This window comes from Gracilinanus agilis, chromosome 2 (assembly GCF_016433145.1).
Source record: "Gracilinanus agilis isolate LMUSP501 chromosome 2, AgileGrace, whole genome shotgun sequence".
NCBI classification, from domain to species: Eukaryota; Metazoa; Chordata; class Mammalia; order Didelphimorphia; family Didelphidae; genus Gracilinanus; species Gracilinanus agilis.
The window spans coordinates 542,755,400-542,773,599 of NC_058131.1; the positions used below are offsets into that span (position 1 = coordinate 542,755,400).

Consider the following 18,200-nt stretch of genomic DNA (forward strand, 5'->3'; position numbering starts at 1 on the left):
TTCTGCTCTCCACAGGAATAGGGCAAAGACATGTCAGTGACAGAGGGTAATTAATAAGCCTGTAGGAAAGAGGATGTCTTGCAGGTAGGGAGAAAAAATATGGTCCAAGCTGTGATCTGAAATAGCATCCAGAATTCCATGCTGGGATAAAGCCAGAGTGATCGTCTATGAGTGACAATAAACAGAGTCTCTAGGCAAGTCACAAAAAGGCTCTCAAAGCAGTAGCCTAAGTCAGAAATGGTGGAGACAGTGAAAAAGTAATTAGGTCAATGCTAAGTCATCAGAAAATTGCAGATTGTCTCATGCAAATTCTCTGCCTCATACAGTGCTATTTGATTGCATACAGTTATTATTATTCTGTTCAATCCTGAGATGAAGAAAGTGAATCTTGGATAGATTAAATGATTTGTACACAGTGTGAGCTAGTAAGTGGTAAAGCCTACAGTGCTATGCAATCATTATTTTCCTAATTTTTACAAATTAGGGAATGGAACTTGAGCAGTTAGATAACTTGTCCACAAGGAAGTCTGGAATACACCCCAAATATTCTAATTTTGTTGCCCATGTGTCTCTAATCCACTGTAATCTCCACTACATTATGTATGCCTACAAACAGGCAGCTGGGGATAAATAGTCTTGGGTGTTATTAGAAATAAAGAAATCTCTGGGCCATCATTCTGAGCTGAAGATCCATCTTTAATTATGGCAAATTAGAGCTGGAGGTCTCACCATTCCCATGCCTGTGGCAAAGACCCCGTTTAGATATTCAACAGTTTATTTTTTCGGATTTTGACAGCTAATTAGTATAAGTGATAGAACAAAACGTTCAGAGTATGTTAAAAAACATATTATAACATTTTGGTAACAATTTGATAACAGTTGATAAGAATTAATAAATTCTAGCACAGAGTTAAGATAAGTTCAATGGCATCATACTAAATCTGGGGAAAGTTAAGTCAGAGAAGTCTGTCTTTGATCATAAGACTCTGAGCAGCCTATGCTGGGTATGAATCTTCACAAGATCAAATAATACCTGGACATAGCAAGACTGTTTTCCTATCATCTCATAAGGCTAGCGATACACTCACCATTCCAGATGAGCACAGCTTATTTCCTGCTGCATGAGTTTCAGCTTCCCTAGATAATTACAGAGACCTTAAGTTTTTCTTTCTCCAATAGAAGCTCTTAATCTAGTTAGTTGCTATGATATTCTAATAGACAAAACTATATCCTTTCTAATACTATGGTTAATATGCTATTGTTATAATTATTTCTTATACAAAGTTTACTATCTAAGTCTAACTTTTTCTAAAAATCATGGTTGTAGTTACCTATCTAAAGGACTGCATGTGATCACTTGGTTTATGATCAACAATATTTTTTTGTTTGTTAGTTCCTTTTAATCAGTAAATAGAAAATGGCTCTAGATATGATCAACAATTTTAAAGCAATAAAGGCAATTTCCTTTTCAGTGTTAAGGAAGATGTAGCTGCAGGGCTGTCTGTTAATAAACATTTCTTAAGCCTCTGCTGTATGTCTGGCACTATGCTAAGGAGGGGTACAAGAAGAGACAAAAAGTCTTCTACTCTAGGTCTATCAGCTGATACTCAGATGACTCTTCCTGGGCAGGAAGGGTTTAAGACTGTTTCATCAGAGGAGAGAAGTACCCATTTGAAGTCTTGGTGTAGCAGAATGAAGGAGCACTCTTTAAAAAAATAAAAAAGGAAAAAACATCCCAGGAGTAGGAGTTTAAGTTAAAGGAGAAAAGGTTGTGTCAGTAGCAATGTGGGTGGATATGATTTCCAAGCTAAGGGAAGTGACCCCAAGTGGGTACTGTTTCAAGGCAACATCTCCTGGGCAAGTAGATGTTTTAGAGGGATTCCTTTCCATGAACAGGTTGGACTGTATGGCTTTTAGGATCCTCTCCAAATCCCTGGTAATGTGATTCTGTGAATGTTGTAGACACAGACCTGAAATGCTTGATTTGCACAGGTGATATGAGGAGATACACACAACAAGACCCAAATATCTGTTCTCACAAATCATTGGCATAGCCAGACTTGTCCAGAAAGGCTGCCTGATAGTGGGTATGATGGTCAGTCATATATTGACAATAGAGCAAAGGAGAGAAATATTTTCACTTATCCCATTTTGGCAGGAAGTTGTCATGTATTGAAATCCCCCAGATGTAGGTGCGGATAGTAGTAGAATGGCACTCTTAGGACAGCATGCCCTCTTTGCTAATGAAGGATTCTCAAATTGAGAAACATCTAGCATTTGGCTTGTGGACCTCCACCTTATATGAATAATAAATTCAGAAGATGACTATAATAGATCATAAACTCTTGAGGGTAAGAACAATGTCATTAAAACAAAAATCTTTGCTAAAAGTACAACGCCTTACACATAGACCAAACTAGACTGCTCTGCCCTCTGAACATGCTCTGTATTCTCTAGTCTTTGTGCCTTTGCTCAGGCTTTATCCCGTGTCTAGTATATTCTCCTTAAAGCTCTCTCTAGAAAGCTTCCTGATCTTCTATCTGGTTCTCAAAATAGTATTCATTGGTGAATTTCTAGGGAATTTCATAGACTAGTTCTCATGTTTTGGGGGTGATAGAAAGAAGAAGAAGGTAATTCTGCTTTATTCCCTCAACTTAAGATGCTTCTCGTTCCTAGTAGAGTAGTGTTACTTCAGTCCCTTCTTGAACACTGTATGGGATCTCATAAGCCGCTTTTCCCTTGGTATATAAATTTTCCTCCTTCAGTTCTGGTCTCCTTAGAGATGTGTGGGACACAGCATATCAAAGAAACCAATGAGAGTGGGATGGAGATGAAAAAAATTGAGAACTACTATCCTACAGTACCTTATTATTTCCTATGGCTTTTTAAAAAATTGCCTAGAGCAGGATGAAAATGTAAATGACTGGCCAAACAGAATAATTTATATTAAGCTGCATAAAGAACTTTAAATTTTCCTGAGTTTTCTTGCAGAATAACTCAGGTATTTATTTATGTGTTTACTGCCTATTTAATTGTGTTAATATTCTAATGTTCCTTCTTTAACCTTCTGTGAAGATGATTCCAGACTTTAAGCAGCAGATTTCAGAACTTGAGAAGCAGAAACATGATCTTGAAATCCATCTAACTGAACAGAGTGAAAAAATGAGAGGTAACTTTGATGTTATGTTCTTCTTAAAAAACAACATACTTTTCTACCACAGGGAAATGACTGGGGGAAGTGGGGAGGAGAGAAGATAACCTAACTTGAAACCAAAGAAAAACAAATGGAAACAAAGCTTGAAGTGTATGCATTAGTAAAGTTGGTTCTAAAAGAAGGAAAAATTCTTAAGAATTCCAAATTGTGACTCCTGCTATGCAATATGAAAATTGTAACTCTTGAATGTCATAGCTTTTAATCCTCTGAAACCCTTGCTATAACGAAATCATAGTTTTATTTATTGTCTGTGAAGCAGCTAAACTAGGAAAATTCCTTTTGCTCCCATATCCTAAACAACTCTTAGAAAAAATCATCTGGGCACTGCAAAGTTACATATAAAGAATTCTTTCTTTACAAAGGAAAAACATATTGGAAAATCTTGGGGATAATTGATTGGCAATAAATAGCTTGCATTACATAGTGCTTCATGGTTACAATATATTTTGTGTATGTTCTCTCATTTGATCCTTAAAATAACCATGTGACGTATGTAATACTAGTTTATTATTCCTATTTTATATATTAGGTATTATCCCTATTTGTATATTTTTAATTTTTATATATTTATATGTAAGGTATTATTCGATAGCACAGATGAAGTGCCTTGTTTAAGGTCATATATNCTCTCTCCCTGCCTCTCTCCCTCCCTCCTTTCCTCCCTCCCTCCATCCCTCCATCCCTCCATCCAGGTCCTTGTAAAGCATGAGAATTATTAACTTCTTTGGCTTTCATGTCACAGAGATGAGATTCCTATTGAGCTGGCATCTGCTAACATTCCCAGGCCCTTGGAGTGCCTCTTCATTCCACATGTGTGTTGTTAAGTTGTTGAGCAGTGAGGCCTGCCACTGACCTTGGGGTCCTCCACATCAGGACTTTGGCTTGGTGTCACTCACTGCTTTCCTCTCACAGATGTCACAAGACCATGAAGGCAGAGAGGCAATTGTAGTACAAGGGAAAGAGCTCTGAATTTTAAATAAATAGACCTGGGTTTACAGACTAGAGAACCCTAAAGCATACAGAAATCACAAGGGTCTCCCTAAAAGTTTAAAGCCCTAATATCTTGCTCATTTTTAGACCTGCATTATCTTGCCCCTTCTCTATGGCCTTTCAGAAATCAACTATGACCTAGAAGTCTCATCTAATTTTTTTCAGTACTCTGGGCTTATTAAGGGCTGTTTTGTGTATTTTAGGGGTAGGTAGGTGGTACAATGAATAGAATGCCAGACCTGGAGTCAGAAAGACTCATCTTCCTGAGTTCAAACCTGGCCTTAGACATTTATTAGCTGTGTGATTCTGGGTAGGTCATTTAACCCTGTTTGCCTCCACTTCCTCATCTATAAAATGAGTTGGAGAAGGAAATGACAAACTATTCCAGTATATTTGCCAAGAAAACTCCAAATGGAGCCTATTAGATACAACTAAAATGACAACAAATTTATGTATTTATATAAAAGGTAGGTGGCCCAATAGATTAGGCCTGGAGTGAAGAAGATCTGTAACCAAATCTAGGTTTAAACACTATGTAACCCTGGGCAATTTACTTAACCTCTTCTGGTCTCAGGTTTCTCAACTGTAAAATGGTAGTAAGAGCACTTACCTCTCAGGGTTGTTGTGCCTGGCACATAGTAGGTGCAACATAAATGTTTATTCTCTCCCCCACATTTTCCTATTTCTCCTCATAACCATCTCCACAATTTTATTGGGTTCCAAGTATCTGCTAAATTTTTTGTTTCCCAGTCTGAGAGTTTTTCTTCACAGAGAAAAGAGAAGCAAATTAAGAACTGCTCATTCTTTCTCTTCTTTGCCATTAACATAATTCTATTCTAAGTAACAGCCCTATTCCTTCTTTGATCTTCTCCTTGCCCCCTAAAAAGCTTTTAAATAAGAGGTGTTTTTTGTTGTCTTTGTCATTAAAGTCAAGGCTCAGCTTGTTTTGGGCTTTAGAATTCTTAACATGCTTAGAGGTCCTGTTATTCTTTTGTTATCTTCCCTCAGTTAATTGCCCTTCTCCCTTCTTAACAAGCCTCTAAAAATCTTAGTTCATTGATGAGTTCTCTGTGTGACTCCATTAATCTTCTTGGACATCCATGTTTCTTCCTTAGTGAATTAATTTGTGTTTGTGTCTTCAGAATTTCATTCTTAACTGCACATCATAAGGAGAAGACTTCCCCTTTAGAATTTTAGACCATAAGATCCCATTTATGTTTCCTGTGAACTCTTTAAAATCCTCTTTTCTAGTATCAAAATTGGTGTCAAAATATGCCTAATATCTCTCTTCTTAATTTTCTAAACTTGGTCACTTCTTTAGCAGTTTTCCATCATTTCTTCTTAAGAAGTCAGCTCCATTTTATTCGTCAAAATCAGGCCTAGAACAACAGTTCCTTCTCGTTTCTTCTTTGTAAAATTTATTGTATTTCGCTAATATTAAATTAAACAAAGATTCTTTAAGTACTTAGTGCTGATAAAGGTAGTATGCTTAGTAAAACACAAAAATGAGCCAAAATATAGTCCTATGCTTTACAGAACTTACAGTTTGGCAAAGAGATAAAACAGGTTCACAAATAATCATAATTTAAGACCTAATGTGATAAATGGATAGAAGTCCAACCCAGAATTATAAACATTTAGGGAAGGAAGACACCTCTAGCTACATAAATCAGGGGAAACTTCACAAGGAAGATAGAGATGGGAGAAATTCCTACTTAGCCAAAATAACATTTACCAGACACAGGATTTGTTTACATCATTATGGATGTTTTTGTCTTTAGGGTTTGAAGCTATGAAAAATAGCTTCAATTTGTGTGCATCCATGATTTTAAAATGAGTTATATCAAGATTTCTTTCCTTATGATAGACACATAAATTTTACTTGAATGACAGTCATTTGTAGAACTCATAATTGTTTACTGGTTATTTTATAAATACTAAATATATAAGAAATGGAAAAGTTTGGTGAATATTATTATGTAAACAATTTTGTCAGGTATAACACATGGGCATCTAATTAAAAATTTTAAAAAGTATTACTCCCAAGCACAGCCAGGTAACTCAGTGGATTGAGAATCACACCTAGAGCAGAGGGGTCCATTGTTCAAATCTAGCTTCAGACACTTCCTAGCTGTGTGACTCTGGGAAAATCCCTTAATCCTCACTGCCTAGCCCTTACCACTCTTCTGTTTTGGAGCCTATACACAGTATTGATTCTAAAATGGAAGGTAAAGGTATAAAAATAAAATTAAATAAATAAAAATAAAAAACAGTATTAGTCACCAGTGCCCAAATGAAAGAACTAAAATTCTTCTCATTATAGGAAAAATAGAGGAGCTATCTAGTCAGTTACACCGCAATCTGGAAGAAGAAGGCACACAAAGGAGGTAAGTTCTGTGATCCTGTAGTTTTTCCTTCCTTAAATAAATGAAGAAAAGCAAAATTTTCAAGGAATAATAAGATTGAGGACTGTGGCATTATATAAAATTGTGGTTTTAGGCTACACCAGAAGACATTCCTACATTCCTACAAAGAAGCAAAGTGGCCCTCTGGTGGAATCCCATGTGTACAACACTTGGTATTGATTGCTCAATATAAAAGCCAATAATTTCCCCAGTGAAACAAAACGATGTGATTTATTTCCAGGAAAGAGGTTTTCTTCACACATGACTCCATTAGTAGGATTAGAGAAAAACCAGGACTTGAATTAAAATGGGAAAGAATGAAGTATCATTCTGGTCCTCTCTCTCTCTCTCTCCAAGGAGCTACATGGCACCCACCTCTTTTTAGCTGTCAGAGTACCATACTAAGATATTTTTCCTTTTATCCTCTTCACTTGCTTTTCTTTTGTTTTCTTTATCTTCCATTCTGAATTCTTTGCCTTATACACAGAAGGTGCTTAATAAATGTTTGTTGAAGTAGCTAACTGAACTAATCCTAGGGAGTAAAAGGAATGACAGTTTTAAAACTATATAATATGTTTTGTTGGACTTTTAAAGCCCTTCATAATTTGGTCCCTTCTGACCTTCTAGTTACTTTAAATCTTACTCCCCAATGATATTCCACCTCCCAACTCTATATGTTTTCACTGCCTGTCCCTTATGCCTAGAATAATACTCTCCCTCCTAGCTTCTCTGACTTCCTTCAAGGCTCAGCTGAAGTACTACCTCTACAATAAGCCTTCCTGGTCATCCTTAATCTTAGTGCCTTCTCTCTGAGACTGTCTTAAATTTATTCTTAACATCTTATTTCTATGTTGTTATTTGCTTGTTATTGTCTGCATTAGACTATGAGTCTCTCCAGAGCAGAAACTATTTTTTGTTTTTCTTTGTATCCCAGGTGGTTAGCACCATCCCTGGAACACAGTAGGCATTTGCCTAATTCTCTTTGCCTGACTGATTATAATGATGAGAATTAGGTATAATTATGGTAACATAAACAGTTGGGATCGGAGACAGTGGAGGACAGAGGGATTCTTGTAACAGAGAGTTATAAGAAAGGTGTAAGGAAATAAATACATTTTTGTCCAAACTCTCTCAGTTTCTTTTCCTAACCCCAGTTTCAAGCTATAGTTCTGCTTTTTGAGTGGAACATCAGAAGGACTTTTCCATCAAAGTAAATATGAGTTCTGGACCTAATAAGTGAGATCACCATGATGGTCTAACAGTACAAATCCCCTTTTCTTTAGAACCATGGAAGTCCAGAATGAAATACACACCAAAGAAAAAGAGAAATTGATCAGCACCATTAGGGAAATGCGAGAAACCAGTGATCACTTGAAGAAAAAATTTGAAACAGAAAGTGAAGTAAAGAGCAGTTTCAAGCAAGAAGCCTCTCGTCTCAATATGGAAAACAAGGTAAGAACTTTTAGCATTTGTTCATTGTGAGACTTAAAATTTATATACCATTAGTACCATGATTTTTAATACGGCAAGTTACTGAGTAGGGACCTCAGTCCAAAGATGAGAATGCCTTGGAATGCTGAGGTGGAGAATAAGAATTCTGCCTAATTTCTGTGATTCTTAACTGGTGGAGGGATATAGATAGAGATGTCAGTAAATTCTTGAACTAGGTAGAGCAATAATTACATCTTTATTTCCACTAATCTTTGATTTCCTCTGTAATCCTGTGTATTTTATTTCATGCAGTTAAAAACATGATTTTTATAAATCTAAAAACATATTCATAGGCTTCACCAGATTGCCAAAGGGTTCCATGACCCAAAAAAAATGTTAATAACCCCTGCTGGAAGTGAAGAGGTAGCTAAATGGGAGTGAAGGAAGGTAGTATGATATAGAGTAGAGGGCAATGGATTTGAAAGAGAAAATTTTTTTTCTATTCCTAATTCTGCCACCAGTTAACTTTGTGACCACAAACAAGACGTCTCCCCTCGATGGTCCTCAGTGTCTTCATCTATAAAATGAGGGGAGCAGATGAATTCATCTCCAAAGTCCATTGCAGATCTACCATTCTAACGATTCCTTGTGCTGTCTTAAAAACAAGATGTCCCAAAACACAACCATCATCCCTGATTCACCAAAGAAGCAAATACCTTTTATGTCAGCAAGTCCCTAAAACATTTCTTTCCCTTCTTACATAGATATTCATAGACTCTGGTTTCAGAGCCATTCTGGAATCTGTAGGTACCAGTTAGATAAGACCATAAGGGAGAGGAGTGCTGGTAAATGTTTCACAATCAACTCTATTTCTGTTGGGGGAAAAATGTGTACGTGACACCATTTTAAATTTAATCTGCATTATTAGAATTTTCTCCATCACTTTCTAAAGTACAGTCAACAAAATAAGAAATCAAGACCTGATCTGTAGTGTGCCAGTTACCAAGCTGTAAATGCTCACGTTGAGTCAGCTCTAGCTGACTCAGGCATAGCCCCTTCATAGATGATCCTGAAATAGGGGTAGAATCTCATTAGCAGCTAGTCAGTGTATCTCTGGGCTAGTTCTCCACCATACATAAATGAAGCTGCTTACTGGATTCCCTTTAGGGGATACCTAGCAATCTGTGAAGAGTATTTATCAATACGCATTTTAAGGTGACTTCTGTGGGTATAGCTGTATATCTGTGCATATCTTAATGTGTTTTTTTAAAAACCCTTGACTTGTGTCTTAGAATTAATACCATGTATTGGTTCCAATGCAGAAGAGTGCTAAGGGCTAGGCAATGAGTATTAAGTGATTTGCCCAGAGTCACTCAGCTAAGAAATCTGAGACCAGATTTGAACTCAGAATCTCCCATCTCTAAGCCTGGTTCTCTATCTACTGAGCCACCTAGCTGCTTTCTTATCTTAATAATTTTTTAAAGAGGGCATATATAATATAATGCTACCACAGTGAAATTTGTCACACCCTGCTGTCATCCTAATGTGGACACCCAAGGCAATATCTGTTTGGACATTTTCAAAGACAAGTGGTCAGCTCTGTATGATGTCAGGGCCATTCTACTCTCTATCCAGAGCCTGCTGGGAGAACCCAGTATTGATAGTCCATTGGACACACATGCTGCTGAGCTTTGGACAAACCCTACAGCCTTTAAAAAGTACCTGCTGGAAACCTACATGAAGCAGGTGACCAGCCAAGACCCCTGACCCTGACTGCCCAGCTTCTTTCGTCTTCATCGTGTGTGTGTGTGTGTGTGTGTGTGTGTGTGTGTGTGTGTGTGTGTGCATGTAGCCTTTTCCTTCCTGAAGGCCTGCCTTCTCTCTTCTGTCCAGTTCTCTATCACAGACTGTTTTCCTTTTCTTCTGATGTTTTTCTTTTCTTTCTTTGTTCAACTCTAGTTCAGCCCTCAACATTAATGTATAAATAAATTTAGTTTTGTTTTTAAAAAAACAAAACAACTTAATCACTTTCCATTGATATAGCTTTAGAATCTGGAACCAAAAGGGACTCTAGAGATCATTTAGTCTGATCCTCTCATTTTGTAAATGAAAAAAATGAAGCCTGAAGGGGAAAGTGGTAGTAATTTTCCCAAGCTCTCAGAAGTGTGTGTGTGTGTGTGTGTGTGTGTATGTATATGTGTATATATATAAAGATATGCATATATATAAAGATATGCATATATATATATATATATATGAGATTCAACTCTAGGACTCAGCTATATATCTAAACCTCTTACTGCTATATCACACACAGGTGTTTTTTTGTATTTATGTATGTATAAATCAATGGTTGTCTGTATGAATGAAAAAATATCAGAGTGTGCATGATAGTAAGTATGGATTTTCTTATTTATACCTTTTATTTGGGAATGTATTTTTGCCTCTATATTTCTGTGAGTTCATATAGTGTGTCCGTTTGTCAGTAATTCTCAGAGTGTTCTGAGAACCTCCGTAATCTCTGCATCTTTCTTTCTTTTTTTTTTTTTTTAACCCTTACTTTCTGTTTTGGAGTCAGTACTGTGTATTGGCTCCAAGGCAGAAGAGTGGTAAGGGCTAGGCAATGGGGGTTAAGTGACTTGCCCAGGGTCACACAGCTGGGAAGAAGTGTCTGAGGTCACATTTGAACTTAGGACCTCCCATCTCTAGGCCTGACTCTCAACCCACTGAGCTACCCAGCTGCCCCTTCTGCATCTTTCTGACTTTCAAGGTGCCTTCATTTCTCTGGCATGGACTCTGAGTAAGGATAGCCAAATCTGGAAAGGCTTTTTTAGCCCTAATCCTGCTAAAAAATGGGTAACAAACACTGTCCAAGAAGTAGTCGCTGGACCAGGGAAACATAAGCTCACAAATTGTTCCTAGACCAATGGAAACAAATTCTATATTTCACCAAAAGAAAATCTATAAGATGTTTTTGCTACTACTGAGTCTTGACTCTTTTTTTTTTATCAGTATGGTATAGGAAATGGAGAAGTTAGGTGGTATGGCAGTGGCAGAGAATATAGATATCTTATTGCACAACATGGGACATAAATCTAGAGTTGGAAGGGACCATGGAAGTCTTCTGCTGCCAACTTCTATATTTTATAGATAAGCATACTTGAGAGCCAGAGAATTTAAATAACTCGTTACATAGGTAGTGATAGAGACAGGTTCCCCCCTTGCCATCTCTGCATAAGGGACGTTCAAGCTCAATATATTCATGTTGCCAAAGCTGTGGAAGCACTAGAGAGATTTGAATTAAGCTAATGAGAAATGCTTTCCTTTGAATTTCCTAAGTACTTTTTCCTTTCCTAAAGGAATTCTTCCCTGGGATATATTGGGAGGGGTGTAGGGGTGTGTGTGTGTGGGGGGGGCATATTGGGATATATTGATAACAAGTCCCATTTGTTATCAGGGTTCCCATCACTGAAGTGAACTAAGGTGGGGTCAGGAGGAAGTTACATACAGCCTCAATTTATTATTCATAGACTTTGATTTAAATAGAGGATAGAGTGCCGAGTCATTACATCATATTTAGGAGGCGTTTCTTTCCCACAGAACATTGTTTATGAAAATGCAGTACTAAAAACCCAAACATTTCCAGGGCCTTGAGAAATCCCAGACACCCATCTGTTGCTTATGTTAAACAGATTCAGCCTTAATCCAGTGCTTCTTTGTCCTTGGGTCAAGCCAACCCTATCATATATAAGTGTATATGTGTGTGTATGTGTATGTGTATATATATATATATATATATGCATATATATATATCATGAAGGCTGCAAGGGGCAGTTGAATCAAAAGGAGATTGACAAAATCAGCAATTGCACTGAAGCATTTAGGGGAACCACATATTGAAGATAGGGTTGAATTGATCTGGTTAGCCTATCCACTATGGTGAGCTCAGGATAAGAGTGAGTATTGTGAATGCAGATGGAAAGAGAGGTATTGAGAAGTACAGCCACTTATACAGTGTTTGGTCCTTGGTCTTCTTCCCTCATTTAATCATGAGGGTGGGGAGAATCTTCTCAAATATTTTTATCAGAACCTTGTGAAGGCTTGTGTTGCTCTTGAATTTATGTACACCAAAACTTGTAGAATAAATAATGATGAATTTGTATTTTAAATTCATCAAAAAGCTGACTTTCTAAGTTCTACTGCCTGAGCTTAGCAGGCCTTGGTATGTAACATTTTAGGTCAAATAAAACCATATATTCTTAAAATATATATAATGCTTATAATTCAATAATTCATTTATTATTTATGTTATTTATGATTTATTGTATCTTATATTATGTTGTATTATATATTATTTATTATAATTCAATAATTCTTTTATTATTATAGGATCTTGAGGAAGAATTAGATATGAAGGATAGAATAATTAAAAAGCTGCAAGATCAGATCAAGACTCTCACCAAGACAATGGAGAAAGGTAAGAATGGCAAGGAGAGAGAGAGAGAGAGAGGAGAGAGGAGAGAGGAGAGAGAAGAGAGAAGAGAGAGAAGAGAGGAAGAAGGGAGGGAGACGGATGCATTTTCCTATTTTTAGTTGACCTTGCTCTCTCAGCTAGCTATCAATAAATTCCCTAATAGTGCCTGCTAAGGATGATACCCTTCCTTTGCATTTGCATTTTAATATATAACTCTTAAAATCTTCAAAACTAAAAAGGAATAAATTTTTAATGATAGACTTTCAGGTGCTCTGATAGACTAGAAGGGAAATATCTAAGGAAGGCAGTCTCACCCAACACTCTTCAGAACTTACTATATCTGTAGGTACCCAATTGACCAGTTTATAAAGACAACCACATAATAATTTTAACCTCTTCCTTTATCAAAACATTTTTTAAACCAGAGTAATGAACAAGGACTAAAATGAACTGTTCTGCATTTCATCCTTAATCTCTTATATACACATACATATTCACAGAGAATATCCTCCAAAAAAGGTAATTAGAAGGAGGTGGGGAAATCAAAGAAATAGATATTTTGTCCTGAATATTGGCTGCCCAACATAATTAGGTTTTCCTCCTTGTTTGTGCACAATGTGGAAAGAAGTATTGATCCAATGACCTTTTCTTGTCCTTCATTCTTCTTGACTCGTTCACTGCATGAGAAACTGCTAACAACTCAGAATGGATGTTTTCCCCCTTCTATGGCTTCTCTGACTTTTTCCTAATTCTCCCACCCCTTCTTCTCCCCAATATTTGCTGGCTTTTCTGTTCCTTTTTGTTCAGTTTTGGGTTGAAGTAGCCTTTTGGTGCCATTAACTCTAAATCTGTGATTCTCACCCCCTTAATTGTAATCTTCTCCCAAGCCTTTGCCCTTGACTCTCTGAAAGCTGGAGAGTGTCCATATCCGAACCAGCCACAATGGGGGAAAAGGAGATAGTTTCCACTCGTTTTGTTTTTGAATATACTGTCTGATACTAGATTTGTGTGCTTTCTGACTATGGAATTCTATTTCCAGCTAATGAAATATATACTTCTTCGGAACCCAAGGAGTACATAGGAATGATGGAGTATAAGAAGGAAGATGAAGTCAAGCTCGTGCAAAATCTCATTCTTGGTACCTTTCTTGGGGACTTGGTATTTTCTCATTAAACTTGGGAATTTAAATATTGGACAAAACCCACATGATCAGGGATTGATCACCAAAGAGATGCTTCACATTCTTTCCTCTCTACCTTCTTCCTTTATTGTTCTTCCCTTTGCCTTTTCTCCCTTCTCACAGCCCCATTTAGCCATGGGACTGAGTCCAACTAGGAACAAAGACTAAGAGACAAATCTTGTCTAGGAGTCTCTCGTGACTCACAGACTCCCTATAATGGATGTCATAGCTGCTTGTGTACAGCTCCCCACTTTTATGGGGAAGTGGAATGATGTAAGACTTCAGACCCCTGCTCAGGCCTTAAATTGAGGGAATTTGTGGTACAAAAAGAGCATGAGAAGTCAGTGGTCCCCATGTCTACAAACCAGGGAAAGAGTAAGCAGACTCTAAGCATGAAAAAAAACAACAAATACCCTTGCAGTCAGTCACATTAAAAGAAATTAACCATTACTTGAACAAATACTAAATAGATGAATTCATACTTTGAAAATTTTACTTTTCTTCCCTTCCCTGTCCCTCAGATCTGAAGCCACGTGGTGTGGTTGTGAATATGATTCCAGGCCTGCCAGCTCATATCCTCTTCATGTGTGTACGTTATGCAGACTCCCTAAATGATGCCAGCATGCTGAAGTCCTTCATGAATGTTACCATTAATGGCATCAAGCGGGTCACTAAGGTAGGAATAACATTTCCTCACAAAAATGTCGGGAACTCTTTCCTAGGTTCTGACTTAGGTTCAATTTTAAAATTCCATCTCTAAGACTTAATCCAGTGTCAGACTATGGGAAAGTCATCAGGTTCTCTGGGCTAATTTCTCATCTGCTTACATTCAACCTCATGGTATTGTGACGAAGAAAATACTTGTAAACCATAATGAAAATGAGCTTATTATTGTTGTTATTATCATTAACTTGAAATTGGAGGATGAAAGAGAGAAGAGAACATATAAAAGAGGAATTAAAGTACAAAAGGAAGTCTCCCACTGGCTTGCGGAATGGGAATAAATAAGATAACTGTTTTCAATAAGATTAGCTTTTTTTATAGGCTTCAAGGGATAGTGGCTGATTCTTCCTTCAGCCAATCATTAGGAATTTCTTATGTCCCATCAATTTGATTGAAGAACTCTTCAATTTAATCAAGGAATCACCTGATCAACCTTACATTAACTTAGTGTCTCTATAATTTTACGTGGGGAAATAGAAGCAGCAAAGATAGAATTTTTTTTCTTGGCATAGCCCCAGAGGGCAAGTCAAAGGAGGGGAAAAAATTAAATCCTGGGCTGTCAGCAGTATTTCATACATTAGAGCAATGGAAAGGGGCAGATTTCTACCTAACGTAAAGAGAAAAATAGAATGGGTTGTCTCAAGGAGCTGGTAACTTGACCTTCTCTAGAGATCTTTAGCAGGAAACTGGATAATTCCTTGTCAGGATATTGTACATGAGATTTATTATGTGGGTAGTGGTTTGGATAAGATGAACATGTTCCTAGATAATTTCTAGTGTAAGCAGTTGCTTTTAAGACCAACCTAGATTCTCCATTTCCACCTAACTGCATCTTTGTTGGTCATCCAAGCCCTTCCTAAGTATATACTGTTAGAGGAATATGCCTTATTGTGTCTAGTGAAAATGTCTTATTTTACTTAGAAAAGTAGATTTAAAGAAACTGATACATATACCTTTAGTTAGATCTTTTGATAGGTATACCTTTAGTTAGATGAATACTCTCAGTTTTCTCTTAGCTAAAGGGAAAATATAGAATGATTATAATAACATGTTAAAGATTGTTGTGTTCAAAGAAGAAAGTATAGACTTGTTTTTCTTGGCCTTAAGGGGAAGATCTAGACACAATGGATAGGGGTTGCAGAAAGGAAGATGAAGGCTTCCTAATAATTAGAGCTATCCAAAAGTTAAGTAATGTTATAAATAAGGAACAGTTAAGAATGTTGCAAATAAGAATGGCCAGGACTGTGGTAAGATTAAAAATGATAAAGACTGATATAGTAAGAGAAATTAATAGTTTAATTAAAGCCATGGCCATGTTGTAAAATATATATATGACCGCGCCTATCTTTTAATTTTACCACCAGAGCCCATCTTGTCCCTCTGGTATGCCAGCCACTCTGCAAAACCCAGAAAGAGCTTTCTCTAAGCCCTCCTCTGAATTTAAATTGTTCCATACGTGGGGACGCTGGACGTCCCCACTCCTTAAACTGGAAACTGGAAACCCACAGGGATCATGGGAAATGTAGTCTCAAAGTCCCCACGTGTCCATAGGGAGTCTGCTAGACACTTCCAAATAGCACTTCCCTGAATTCAAAGCAAACAACTGTTAATATATAAATGTTAAGGCGGGGAAATTGGATATAATATCTTTTTACTGCTTGTAGTCAATCAGGCAGTTGCCAAACAGCTTGTGGCTAATGAGGCTCTGTGTAGCTAGTTTGGGCCTAGTCAGATATGGCAGAAAGCAAACTGCTTGGAGATAGCTTGTACAAAAAAACCCTTATTTAATATTGAAAAGGTTTAAGGAAGGGTAAGGATAAATAAAGGTGCGAGAATTAATTCCCTAATCTAAAAGGGGATCTAAACTTTTACCCCTTCCCCCTAGTTTGTGAGAACTTGCTTCTTGCTCTGGTTACCCTGAGCCTTCTTATCACTCCTTAATTTATACTAATTCCTGGGGTCTATACTAAATAAGCTATGCTAATTACTAATCCTCTCAGTTATATAAGTAAATTTACTGTCTCCTTAGATTTCTTTCAACTTTAAATCAATTTGGTTATTCACTCTCTCTACCCACTGCCAACCCTTCTGGGCCTAGCTAGGCTTTTTGGCCTAAGCAGGCCACAAAATGGCTTGGCCCTCTCAGCAGCCACACAGAGGAAAAACCAGTCTCTCTCTTTCTCTTTTTTGATGATTTCCCCCACAAATTTATTCCAGAAACTCAACCTGTTCTCCTCCTTCACCTGCCACTGGGTTTTTTCATTGTTCCAGGGAACAGAAACACCAGTCTTCTCCTAGGGAAAAACCTCTAGGAGTTCATGGGCAGTTGGAAAACCCAACTGTCTCATGTGATCCAGAATTCCAGCAGGCAACCTTCCCAAGATTCTGGCCTTAAAGAAATCTTATCCACTATTCTTTACCCTGTCCTTAGTTGCTAAGATTCCCAATTACTCCAAATAGTCCTCATTAGCCCTATGGCTTAATTAATCCTAATAGTAGCATAGGCCCCCTTGAGGGGTAATATGTCGCCTCTCTTCTGAGGTCTTTCAGCAGATAGTGGGCAACCATATGATGGTTCTTTGGTAGAAAAAAAAATCTCCTGAAGTCTGTGGCTTGCTCTATTATCTCGTAAGAGTAGTTCATGGGACATTTTCTTTGTGATCTTCTGGTAGTATCTTACTGGTCACCATGCCATTTTGCTAGGCAAAAGGATGCAAGTCCTGTTTTAGGTCTATCATCGAGTCATGCAAAAAAAAAAAAAAAAAAAGGAAAGTTATTAGCTTCCTTTATGTATTCTGGAGTCAACTCCTTATTTTCTCTTAGTCATAAGAAATAATTTCTTATGCTTGAAATTGCTTATATATTTAATTAAAGGTCTACCTTGTTTTGTGAAACAGAAAATGTTTCAGAAACAGCATGGCATAGTAAATAAGGTAGACTTTAGTTCAAATGATACCTTTAATACATGGATTGTGTGATCTTAGGCAAGTTAATTTAACTTCTTTGTGCCCAGGAAAGACTTCTTTCAGAAGATGGGATTTGACTTGAGACCTGCAGGAAACCAAGAGCTAGAAGTAAAAAGAGGAAGTTCTAGGCATGGGGGACAACCAGATGTGTATTAATCATATATTAAATATATTCAGGGAGATAACTATGGGCAGGAATGCCTTATTATGAATTCTCCTTTTATAGTATGAATAATTAATTGCTTATTATTTGTTTTATAAATTTGGATTTTTCATATAATGGATCTGGTTGAAACAGATTTTCTTTTATTTTGTTTTAGCCCCAAAATGGTTCTATCATTAAATTTTTATGTCAAAAACCCACAGATTTTACAGAAACCCAGAGATTCCATATTGGTATTGGTTAGAAGTGAACAGAAATTCCTTCCTCTCTGGCATATTCAATCTCTCAATCTTCATTGTCCTGGCTCTTTCTTTTCTGCCTTCATACATGTCTAGCTCTCACATTTTGAAAAAGTATTTGCCTTCTTTTAGCTGTTTCTTTCTTTTTCACTGCCAGACTTTTTGAATGAGTAATCTATACTCCACTTCCTCAAAACTTCCATTCCCACCACTGGACTGAAATTGCATGTAACAAAATTCGTTGTATTCATTCTCTTTAACCTCTCTGCAGCATATGAGTGCTGATTGTGCTTCTTTCATGAAACTATCTACCCTTGACTTCCATGACATAATTTCCTGATTTTCTTCCTAAAACATTAACCCCTACCATCCTCAATGATTTTCTTTATTTTTACTTTTTTCTTCTCTGACTAAT

General features: G+C 37.1%; 1 protein-coding gene across 1 annotated transcript in view; it reads left to right on the top strand.

Annotated features, from left to right (window-relative positions):
- MYO5C (myosin VC) overlaps positions 1-18,200 on the top strand; it is a 142,649-nt gene that overhangs the window by 110,760 nt on the left and 13,689 nt on the right. The window contains exons 31-36 of the mRNA XM_044660046.1: positions 3,076-3,169; positions 6,528-6,591; positions 7,893-8,061; positions 12,430-12,517; positions 13,554-13,652; positions 14,216-14,370. Of these exons, the coding sequence (XP_044515981.1) occupies positions 3,076-3,169; positions 6,528-6,591; positions 7,893-8,061; positions 12,430-12,517; positions 13,554-13,652; positions 14,216-14,370 (669 nt within the window). The remainder of the gene's footprint in view (positions 1-3,075; positions 3,170-6,527; positions 6,592-7,892; positions 8,062-12,429; positions 12,518-13,553; positions 13,653-14,215; positions 14,371-18,200) is intronic.